The following is a 12,581-nucleotide window of genomic DNA, read 5'->3' on the forward strand; positions in this document are numbered from 1 at the left end:
TTAAAATTATCTCTGACCCTCGTATCATGCCTTGGGCCACGTCTGGTGAACTCTCACCCCTGTGCCCACAACTTTTACAAATTCCTATGTGGTTTACATTTTTATAAACACCTGTGGTTTTGAGTTTCTGCTGCAAGTAAAGTACTCTGGCTAACTGTTGCCTGATGACTTTGCTTTGAAATAAATCAGTCCTAAATAGCACTCAGCTTTTTTCCTTGTTTTCTGCAAATAATCACTCACAAATTGTCCTTCATGTCTAACCATTTTCCTGATGCACTGGCAAAAGAAAGAACTCAAAATAAATATTCGTCTTGTTTTCAAAAGTCCTTAATCCACACCACTACTTTACTCAGTCATCCTTCTCCCTTTCCCTCGTGTTATCTCTAAAGTTTTTGCAATTCCAGTGCAGTGCAGTTTACTCATTTCATTTACATTCTTGACTCTTAGAAATGCTTTTCAGTTCCCAAGAAATAATACTCTTTAATGCACAACTAAGGTGTGGCCATAGAAAATAAGGAACAAGTAAGAAATGCAGGAGGGCAAAGCCAGGTACCGTGAAGGATGGTGCACATCCTGTAGACAGAGAACCAGTGCTTCCAACTGGCTAATTAAGAAACTTCCTCCACTGCCAGGGCAGGCAATTCTTGCTATTCCTGCCCACTGGCCTTGGTTAATTGCAATAGAATATTGCTGGCTACATCCTTTTCTTTTCTTCAGTGAGAGTTTTCATTGTGGATGCCCTGTTCCCATTGCACCATTGTATATTGGGTCTCTGGGAGCTGAGGATTCTTTTAAGTTTATGGAATGCTTACCACAAAGAAACATTTCTAGACCTGAGTGAGTCAAAAACTCCAAAATAAAACTTTGGGGCTGTCAACATTGGGAAGGATGGGATGACTTCTCTTTGGGGAGAAGAGTATACAGGGATGCTGAGTAGAGAAAGGGGTAGGATGTGGGAGAGACTGTCAGCTTCCTATACAATGTTCATCCCCCGTCTTCATTAACAGAAGTGGGTGGAAACTCATCCACCTAAAACAATACTTTTCTCAGCCATCCTTCCAGCTAGATGTGAGTAAATTCTGCGCAATAAGATGCGATGTTTGTATCACATCAGTACATGAAGAGCTTCCTCATTCTTTTTAATACTTGCATTATATTCCATTGGGTGGATATAAGCAAGTTTATTTAATGAGTCACATAATAATGAACATTTAAATTGTTTCTAATCTTGTGCTGTTACCAAGAATGCATAACTGTGCACACACATGTCCCTTTGTGTGTGTGTGGGTTTATCTGGAGGGTAAAGGAAAAGATGACATAATTTAGTTGACTTCCCTGCTCTTATCTGTTGCTAGTGTTATAAGGCCCATTGCTAATCTCTCTTAGGAAGACAACTTTTCTTGGTGTATATATAGAAGGCTGATTAGGCTGAGGAAAGATCAATCCAATTAAGAAATTACTCTAAGTTTGTTTGGGTGTAATAGGTGCATTGGGGCTATTGTTTTTAAAATCCTTATCTGTTAGAGATGCAGACAGAAGCAATTTATGATAGAATGTTTGAAACTTGTCTAAAACGTTCCAGAGTAGAAAAAAGAAAGGGGAAGAAAAATGCCAAATGATTGGAAAAAATATTTATAATTAGTGAAGCTGGTGATTCATTATACTATCTTCATTGCTTTCGTGTATATTTGAAATTCCTGTTAAGACTTTTTTTTAAGACTCTCTTATACCCAGCAACCCCACATACCCTCCACTATAAGTATTCATGTTAAACAGCATACGTGTTCACGAATGTTCATTGCAGAATTATTCATGGTAGGCCAAAACTGTAAAGAACCCCAAAATTCATCAATAATACAATGAACAAATGGTAGGGTATTCAGAGAGTAAATTATTATTCAGCAATAAACTTTAAAAAAAATGCATCTCCATAGATGAATCTCAGATACCATGTTGAGAAAATAAAAGAAGAGATAGAGTATGTACAACATGATTCCGTTTACATTAAAAATAATTTTGATTAACAAAATTAAACTACAGCTTAGGGATACATAACTATGTGGTAAAAGTATAAAGGAAAGTGATGAATTGATTACCATAAGAGTCAAGACAGTAGTTACAGTTAGAAGGAGGGAGAGAAGATGTTGGAAAGAGGAAAGAGTATGCTGTGACTGGTGGTTTCTGGAATGCTGACAGTGATCTATGTCTTGACTTGCTGGGGGTACACGGGTGTTTCTTTAATAAAAATGTATTAATCTTCATGTTTATCTTTTATTCATTTTTTCCCCCTTAGGTCTGTTATAGTCCACATTTTAAAAGTTAAAACAAAATATCCATCAAATTCAGGTCCCTTTTCCTTTATACCAGGAAAGATTCATCACTTCTGTATTTAGGCTGCTTGAAGTAGGGTGACCCATTCATACAGGCACTGCAATTCTCTAAATCTGGACTTAATCTATTAGATTATAAATCTGCTTATGAAAACTAACTCACTGGAAATGGAGCTCCACCTTGTGGTTTCCACAGCACACAGCAGGGAAAGGGAAGTTGCTTCATCCTCAGCTCTAGGACCTCACTGGGAGAGAACCCCTAGGAGCTTGGTTATTTTCTGTGAGTGCCCCCAAAGTGAATGTCTAAGTGCATCTGAACAACAAACTTTGCTTTTTAAATCCAGGAAGTCCCCTTCATTCCAGAATGTACATTCAGAGCTGGGAGGGTCTATAGGTCTCTCCTATATCTATCCCCTCTGGCAGTTCCCACTGCCACTAGATAAAAGAAAATCTGTGTAAATGTTTCAGAATCTTGGGACAGTGTGGATTGTTCAACTGGGTTTTTTTCCTTACATTCCCATCTCACGCCTCTCCCAGCTCCAAAGACCATCTAGGTAACTGTTTCCTAAATGGTGATCTACAACTGATATTTCATCAGAATCACCTGGGGAGTTTTTTAAATACAGGTTCGGTCACTGCAGCACCAAGACATCTGATTAATAAAGTCTGGTGCAGAATCAGGAATCTGTATTTATTCACAAAGCTCCCTGGTATTTGTGATGTGCAGATTCCTCTGATTATTAACACTTGAATAAATGCTGTCTTTACAAGAGAACAGAATGAGAACTAACATTAGATCTTGGAAACACAGACATATCTTTATAGTCCCCACCCAAGAACAAATGCTCTTCTTCCTTATGGGACTGGTGAGGCAGCCAGTGGGAGGGCACTTCTGTGAACAGAAGTGCAGTTAGCAAAGTAAATCTTGACAGAAAGGGTGTTGTCCCCAACATATTGTTGAAGGTCCTCTGGAGCTGCTCTGGTCTTGAAGTGGCAGATGTGGACAAGGTAAGCTGTCAAGATTCTGTTCTTCTGAAAGGAGAGGTTCTCAGAACAGTTAACAGAATTACTAATTAATCAGAAAGATGTCTTCCCCACCCTTTCCACCTCCAAATTCTCTGCCTCCATAATCTTGTGAGCCAATACCTTATAATAAATCACACATACATGCCCACCTCCATTGGTTCTGTTTCTCTGGAGAACCCTAATATATTAAAGAAGTACTGTTAATTTTGTTGGGTACAATGGTATCATGGCTATAGTCTTTTTAAATCCTTATCTGTTACAGATACATATTAAATATTTAAGAGGGAAATGATATGACACATGATATTTGATTAGAAATATTCCTGGGGAGAAAAGGAAAGAAAGGCAATCAATGAGAGATCAACAAAATGTTTTAAACTTTTGAAGCTTTCTACTCTTGCATACGTTTCTATTTTCTATTTTAAAGTCTTTTTAAAATCACTCTATGACCCAACAAATCCACTCCTAGATACACACCCTACCAAAAAATGTGTGCTTATGAACACTAAGATATATAACACGTGAGAAAAAGCCACAGTGGTACAGAGCATGCCCTAGATGATAAAATATTTATATATTTGACAATAGCGCCAAACTGGAAACAAACCAAATGTCCATCCAAAGTAGGATAAGCAACTGCAGTATATTTCTTTTTTTTTTTTTTAAAGATTTTATTTATTTATTTTTCCCCCAAAGCCCCAGTAGATAGTTGTCTGTCATAGCTGCACATCCTTCTAGTTGCTGTATGCGGGACGTGGCCTCAGCATGGCCGGAGAAGCGGTGCGTCAGTGCACGCCCAGGATCCGAACCCGGGCCGCCAGCAGCAGAGCGCACGCACTTAACCGCTAAGCCACGGGGCCGGCCCTGCAGTATATTTCTAAAATAAATTATTATACAGCAATAAAAGTGATTGAACTAGCTACACAACATGGATGAATCTTAAGGTCATCAAGTTAAATGAGAAAGTCATGTATATCAGAATACACATGTTATATTCCATTTACATGAAGTTTCCTAAAAGGGAAAATTAAACTATACTCCTTAGGTGTGCAGAATTAGGTATCAAAGGTATTTTTAGAAAGCAAGGAATTCATCACATAAATGCCAAGAGAGTGATCACAGCTCAAGGGGGAGAGCAGATTTGATCTGTAAAGTATCTGAAAAGTACACCTGGTTGGCTGGCAGGCTTCTGAGGTTCTAGTAAGTGTCTATTTCTTGATTTGTGTGAGGGCACACAGGTATCTGTTTTACAGAATGGGTTAAGCTGTACATTTAAGTTTTATGCAATTTTCTGTATATATGTTGTTTCACAATGAAAGGGTTATTATTATTTTTTTAAATCAACCTATCTTGTGTAACCTGCTCTTTATACTAAAGAAACCTCATGACTCCTTGAGCCCAGACTGCCTGAAGTAGGGCAGCCCAGTCCTATTGGAGCTGTGGTTTCTCACACTGGGCTTCCTGGGGAGAAATCTGAGGGATCAAACAACAGCAGAATAAAACATCTATGGTTTGACCTGATGCTGATGCCACTCAGGTTTTCTTTACTTGTCCTGAGGATGAATGAAAACTCAAGTTAGAACACAATTTCCACCTCGTGATTGCTCAGAGTTGACCCACAATGAAGGAAGCTGAAGTTTTGCTAAATCTCACTTCTTCATCCTTACTAGGAGATCCCCTTAGGAGAACTTGCTTACTTCCCGATCAGCTTCTCTAGTGGGTTTTCTGGGGCCCCCTGAATGAAGAACCTTCCAAGAAATCCAGGATATCCTCATCCACCCAGAATGTAATTTCCAGAGACTGGCCCTCACCTCATCCCTCTGTTACAAGACAGAAGAAAATAGGTTATAAATGTTTGGCAATCTTGGGACACTCTTTTTGTTCAACTGTGTCCCCTCTCATTCCCACCTCCCTCTCCCACCTCCAAATACCATCTGTGGCAGTGTGTCCGTAAAGTTTACCTCTAGTGTGGCCACAACAGAATCACGTAGGGAGGGGTTTAAAAATACGGACTAAACTACATATTCTGAAAAAGCTCCCCAGCTTCTAAATATTTACCTGAGAGAAACAAAAATGTATTTCAAGAAAAAGATTTCCAGAAGGTTCATAGTAGCTTTATTCATAATGGCCCAAAACTGGAAAAAGTCTGGGAGTCCATCAAGACGAGTGTAGGTAAACTATGATATGTTCGTTTATGTTTTCTGCAATTTTCTGTATGTGTTATACCTCACAATAAAAATTGTTAAAGAGGAGGATATCAGCAACATGGCAGAGTGAGCTGTTCCCTCTGTCTCTCCCTCTTTGAACTACAACTGAATGGACATTCACTGATCAGTGGAGGATACTTACACAGCACATCAGGACACCTAAGAGACCCATACAGCTAAACATCTGAAGGTGGATGGACTACTCCTGGGGAGGTGGTGGAAATAGATGAGCACTCACCAGCCCCCTGGCAGGTCTGTACACACGTCTGACTGTTCTGGCTGGAGTGCCCATAGTACAGCTGTGGCCCCGAGGGTGAGAGTGTGCCTCGACACAACTGGGGGAACAGGTGACAGCAGCCCTGAGCCCCTGCGTGATTGTTTTCCCATCTGGTGGGGGAGTCCACAGTGCCGCTGCAGTCCCCAGGGAGCATACCAGGCTCGGATCCAGTTGGGAGGCCCCACCCACCAAGCACAACAGCTGGGATGACCTAGGAGGGGATGGTGGTGGATCTGCGTGCCAAGATGAACAAGTTCCCAGCTGCCGCAAATGCCCATAGTATTGCTGCAGCCCCAAAGGGGAAAGCATGTCTCAGTGGGACTGTGGGAGTAGGTGGTGGCAGCCCTGAGCCCCCATATGATCACTTTCCCATTTGGTGGAAGAGCCCACAGGGCTGCTGCAGCCCCAAGGAGTGGCCCAAGCTCAGACAGGCACAGCTGACAGGGATCATGGTGGGCTCAGAATACACAGCTCCTGCCCTCCCTGCCCAGTGGTGGCAGGTGGAATCTGCAATGAGATATTATCACTATGTGAAGGCACAAATGCACTCCATAAAATAGCATGAAAAAATGTATTAATACTCCAGACTACAAGTAAAAAGACAAACACCTAGAAATCAATCCTGGAGGCACAGAAATCTATAATCTAAATGACAGAGAATTCAAAATAGCTATCATAAAAAGACTCAATGAGTTACAAAAGAACTCAGATAGACAGTTCAAGGAAATCAGGAACAAAATTAATGAACAGAGGGAATTCTTCACGAAAGAGATTGAAACTATAAAGAAAAACAAATTAGAAATGTTGGAGATGAAAAACACAGTGAATGAGATGAAAAATCCGGAGTACTTAAATAACAGAGCTGATATTATGGAGGATAGAATTAGAAATTTAAAGGATAAGAATATAGAAATGCTTCAGATGGAGGAGGAGAGAGAACTAAGACTAAAAAGAAATGAAGAAATTCTCTGAAAAATATCCGACTCAATTAGAAAATGTAACATAAGGATTATAGGTATTCCAGAGGGAGAAGAGTGGGAGAAAGGATCAGAGAGCTTATCCAAAGAAATAATAGCTGAGAACTTCCCAATCCTAGGGAAGGAGGTGGAATTACAGTAAAAGAAGCTAATAGAACGCCTAATTACATCAATGTAAAAAGACTTTCTCCAACCTATATATTAGAAAAACCGGCAAAAGTCAATGACAAAGAAAAAATATTAAAGGAAGCAAGGTGGAAGAAAATAACCTACAAAGGAACCCCTATCGGGCTTTCAGTGGATTTCTCAGCAGAAACCTTATAGGTTAGGAGAGAGTGGAACGATATAGTCAAAATTCTGAAAGACAAAAATTTTCAGCCAAGAATACTCTATCCAGTGAAAATATCTATCAAATATGATGGAGAAATAAAAACTTTCTCAGATAAACAAAAGCTGATGGAGTTCATTCCCACAAGACCCCCTCCTACAAGATATGATCAAGAAGGCCTCATACCTGAAAAAAAAGAAAGGGTTTATAAAGCCTTGAGCAAGGAGATAAATAGGCAGACAAAATCAGAAAAGTGCAACTCTTTATCAGAACAGATTAGCAAACACTTAATTATAACATTAAAGATAAAGGGAAGGAAAATGTCAAGAATAAATATGATCACTTCATTTTAACAACAAACTCACAACACAAAATGGAATAAGTTGTGACAACAATAACTTAGAAGGGGAAGAAGAAAGGGATGGAACCTACTAGACTAAGGGAAGAAGAAGCTATCAGAAAATGGACTATCTCATCTATGAGATTTTTTAAACAAATTTCATGGTAACCACTAAACAAATAATCAGAATAGAGACACAAATGATAAATAAAGAGAAAACTGAGAAAACCATCATAAAGAGCCACTAAACTGAACTGGCAGTCCGAAATACATGGGATGAGAAACAAGGGGAATACAGAACAACTGAAAAACAAGCAATAAAATGGCAGCATTAAGCCCTCATATATCAATAATCACTCTAAATGTAATTATCTAATCTAAATGGATTGAATTCTCCAATCAAAAGACACAGCATGGCAGAATGGATTAAAAATATGCTGCCTCCAGGAAATGCACCTCAGCTCTAAAGACAAACATAGGCTCAGAGTGAAAGGATGGAAGACAATACTCCAAGCTAATGGCAAACAAAAGAAAGCAGGTGTTGCCATACTTATATCAGACAAAGTAGACTTCAAGATAAAACAAGCAATGAGAGACAAAGAGGGGCAATATATAATGATAAAAGAGACACTCCACCAAGAAGACATAACACATAAATACATATGCACCCAACACAGGAGCACCAAAATATATACAGCAACTATTAACAAACCTAAAAGGAGATATTGACAACAACACAATAATAGTAGGGGACCGTAAAACCTCACTTACTTCAATGGATAGATCATCCAGACAGAAAGTCAACAAGGAAATAGTGGAATTAAATGGAAAACTAGACTATATGGACTTAACAGACATATATAGAACACTCCATCCAAAACCAGCAGAATACACATTCTTCTGAAGTGCACATGGAACATTCTCAAGGATAGACCATATATTGGGAAATAATGCAAGCCTCAATAAATTTAGGAGGATTGAAATCATATCAAGCATCTTTTCAAAGCATAATGCTATGAAACTAGAAATCAACTGCAAGAAAAAATCTGTGAAAGTGACAAACATGTGGAGACTAAACAACATGCTACTGAACAACTAATGGATCATTGAAGAAATTAAAGGAGAAATCAAAGAATATCTGGTGACAAATGAAAATGAAAATACACCATACCAGCTCATATGGGATGCAGCAAAAGCAGTCCTAAGAGGGAAATTCGTAGCAATACAGGCCCACCTTAACAAACAAGAAAAATCTCAATAGCAATCGTAAATGACACCTAACAGAATTAGAAAAAGAAGAACAAACAAAGCCCAAAGTCAGCAGAAGGAGGGAAATTATAAAAATTAGAGCAGAAATAAATAAAATTGAAACCAAAAGAAAACATTAAAAAGGATCAATGAAACTAAGAGCTGGTTCTTTGAGAAGATAAACAAAAGTGACAAACCCTTAGCCAGAGTCACTAAGAAAAAAAGAGAGAAGGCTCAAATAAATAAAATTAGAAATGAAAGAGGAGGGGGTCCAGCCTGGTGGCATAGCGGTTAAGTGCTACACTCTGCTGCGGCGGAGTGCACTGACAGACCACTTGTCAGGCCATGCTGTGGTGGTGTCCCATATAAAGCGGAGGAAGATGGGTGTGGATGTTAGCCTGGGGCCAGTCATCCTCAGCAAAAAGAGGAGGATTGTCAACAGATGTTAGCTCAGAGCTAATCTTCTTCACCAAAAAGAAAAAGAAAAAGAAATGAAAGAGGAGAAATTACAACCTATACCACAGAAAGACAAAGGATTATAAGAGAATACTATGAAAAACTGTATGCCAACAAATTGGACAATCTAGAAGAAATGGATAAATTCTTAGACTCATACAACCACTCAAAACTGAACCAAGAAGAAATAGAGAATCTGAATAGACCAATCACAAGTAAAGAGATTGAGACAGTAATCAAAAACCTCCACCCCACAAAAAAAAATCCAGGACCTGATGGCTTCTCTGGAGAATTCTACCAAACATTCAAAGAAGATTTAATACCTATCCTTCTCAAACTATTCCAAAAAATTGAAGAAGACAGAACACTTCCCAACACATTGTACAAGGAAACATCACCTTGATCCCAAAGCCAGACAAGGACAACACAAAGAAGGAAAACTACAGGCCAATATAGCTGATGAACACAGACGCAAAAATCCTCAACGAAATATTGGTAAACTGAATACAGCAATACATTAAAAGGATCATACACCATGATCAAGTGGTATTTATACCAGAGAGGCAGGGATGGTTCAACATCCACAAGTCAATCAATGTGATACATCATATTAACAAAATAAGGAATAAAAACCACATTATTGGGCTGGCCCCGTGGCTTAGCGGTTAAGTGTGCGCGCTCCGCTACTGGCGGCCCGGGTTTGGATCCTGGGCGTGCACCGACGCACCACTTCTCCGGCCATGCTGAGGCCAGGTCCCACATATAGCAACTAGAAGGATGTGCAACTGTGACATACAACTATCTACTGGGGCTTTGGGGAGGAAAAAGGAGGGGGATTGGCAATAGATGTTAGCTCAGAGCCGGTCTTCCTCAGCAAAAAGAGGAGGATTAGCACGGATGTTAGCTCAGAGCTGATCTTCCTCACAGAAAAAAAAAAAAAAACACATTATCATCTCAATAGACCCTGAGAAAGCATTTGACAAGATTCAACATCCATTTGTGATAAAAATTCTCAAAAAAAATGGGTATAGAAGGAAAGTACCTCAACATAATAAAGGCCATATATGACAAATCCACAGCCAACATCATATTCAATGGGGAAAAACTGAAAGCCATCCCTCTGAGAACAGGAACAAGACAAGGGTGCCCACTCTCACCACTCTTATTCAACAAAGTATTGGAGATTTTGGTCAGAGCAATTAGGTAAGCAAAAGAAATAAAAGGAAGACAAATTGGCAAGGGAGAAGTGAAACTCTCACTGTTTGCAGATGACATGATTTTATATATAGAAAACCCTAAAGAATCCATTGGAAAACTATTAGAAATAATCAACAACTACAGTAAAGTTGCAGGGTACAAAATCAACTTACAAAAATCAGTTGTATTTCTATACTCTAATAATGAACTAACATGAAGAGAACTCAAGAACACAATCCCATTTACAATCACAACAAAAAGAATAAAATATCTAGGAATAAGTTTAACCAAGGAGGTGAAAGACCTATATACTGAAAACTACAAGATATTATTGAAAGAAATCGATGATGACATAAAGAAACAGAAAGATATTCCATGTACATGGACTGGAAGAATAAACAAAGTTAAAATGTCCATACTGCCTAAAGCAATCTACAGATTCAATGCAATCCCAATCAGAATCCCAATGATATTCTTCAAGGAAATAGAACAAAGAAACTTAAAATTCATACACGGCAACAAAAGACCCCAAATAACTAAAGCAATCCTGAGAAAAAAGAACAAAGCTGGAGGCATCACAATCTCTGACTTCAAAATATACCACAAAGCTATAGTAATCAAAACAGCAAGGTACTGGTTAAAAAAAAGACACAGATCAATGGCACAGAATTGAAAGCACAGAACTAAAACCACACATCCACAGGCAGCTAACCTTTGACAAGGGAGCCAAGAACATACAATGGAGACAGGAAAGTCTCTTCAATAATTGGTGTTGGGAAAACTGGACAGCCACATGCAAAAGAATGAAAGTAGACCACTATCTTTGACCATACATAAAAATTAATTCAAAATCGATTAAAGACTTGAAGGTAAGACGTGAAACCACAAAAATCCTAGAAGAAAATATGGGCAGCACACTCCTTGACATCGATCTTAGAAGGATTTTTTTCGAATTCCATGTCTACTCGGGCAAGGGAAAAAAAGAAAAAATAAACGGAACTTTGCCAGACTACAGAGCTTCTGCAAAGCACAGGAAACCATCAACAAAATGAAAAGACAAACCAACTGGGAGAAAATATTTGCTATAAATTGGAAGTATCCAGGACCCCCCTCTTCAAGTTGGGTTAATTTGCTAGAGTGGCTCACAGAACTCAGGAAGACAGTTTACTTACTAGATTACTGGTTTATTGTAAAAGGATATAACTCAGACACAGCCAGATGGAAGACACGTATAGGGCATGGTATGTGAGAACGGGTGTAAGGCTTCCATGTCCTCTCCGGGAGCGCCATTCTCCTCAAATTTCCACATGTTCATCCACCTGCAAGCTCTCTGAACCCTGTCCTTTTGTATTTTTATGGGTTTTACTCAGGCACGATTGATGAACTCATGGCCATTGGTGATTGACTCAACCTCCAGCCCCTTTCTCCTCCCCAGAGGTAGAGGTGGGGCTGGGGTGGAGGGGCGGGACTGAAAGTTCCAACCCTCTCATCATATGGTTGATTCCCCTGGCTTTCCAAAAGTCACCTTATTAACATAAATTCTGGTGTGGTTGAAAAGGGCTTGTTATAATTAAAAGGAACAACCACATCCCCGCCAAGATGGCACTGCTCGCTGTGAGGCGTCCTTAATTTGCCTTGTACAAAGCGGCACAACGACTAGGTAGGTATGGGCCGCGTCTCCTGAGCAAGCGTAAGGGCCTTTGCTGGCTGCGAGGCGTGGCCCTGGGGTGAGTTTTCAGGGAGAAGCGTGATAGAGGGCGGGGGACACAGAGTGCTTGTTGGTCTCTGTACGGCGCATGTTTCAAGATGGCCGCTCCCATTGTGACGCTGCTAGATGGGGGCGGCCATATTACTCACCAAGCAGCAAGGGCTCAGAATCCGGGTCTTTGGAAGGATGCGGCCCTTCAAGTCACACTGCCCCAGAGAAAGCAAGAGGAGGGGGTCCACAAAATGTGGGGACCAGAAGCGGAAGTGGGGTGTGCCATCCGTTTAAACCTCCCTTGGCGCGTTGAGGAGTCTGTAGTTGCTCGGGTACAGGTGAGGAGCTTAAGAAAGTGCTTGGGGAGGATGGTGGTGTCCGTAATCGATGAAGGCAGCCCGGGGGCGTAGGGCTTTTGGCGGTGGGCTGGGGATCTGCTTGTGGTGAATTACGGGAGAGGAGGCTTGGGTGTGAGTGAGCGGAGGTGTCAACGGAG

The 12,581-nt window shown here is 40.1% G+C and overlaps 1 protein-coding gene across 5 annotated transcripts in view; it reads left to right on the forward strand.

The window, feature by feature from the left end:
• The first annotated feature begins 11,908 nt into the window (after positions 1 to 11,908).
• The window catches only part of HAS1 (hyaluronan synthase 1), a 57,853-nt gene continuing 57,180 nt past the window's right edge, over positions 11,909 to 12,581 (forward strand). For 3 of the 5 annotated variants that reach the window (XR_015549424.1, XR_015549425.1, XM_087421212.1), the window contains exon 1: positions 11,909 to 12,046. Coding sequence is in view for 1 of the 5 variants with exons in the window: in XM_087421210.1 (XP_087277336.1) it covers positions 12,337 to 12,423 (87 nt within the window). In the remaining 4 variants the exon portion in view is untranslated. Of the gene's footprint in view, positions 12,047 to 12,278; positions 12,424 to 12,581 lie in introns of those variants that run through there. The other 2 variants (XM_087421210.1, XM_087421211.1) reach the window with 2 other exon arrangements.

This window comes from Ceratotherium simum, chromosome 33 (assembly GCF_057802395.1).
Source record: "Ceratotherium simum simum isolate JZ-2026a chromosome 33, ASM5780239v1, whole genome shotgun sequence".
In the NCBI taxonomy this organism is placed as follows: Eukaryota; Metazoa; Chordata; class Mammalia; order Perissodactyla; family Rhinocerotidae; genus Ceratotherium; species Ceratotherium simum.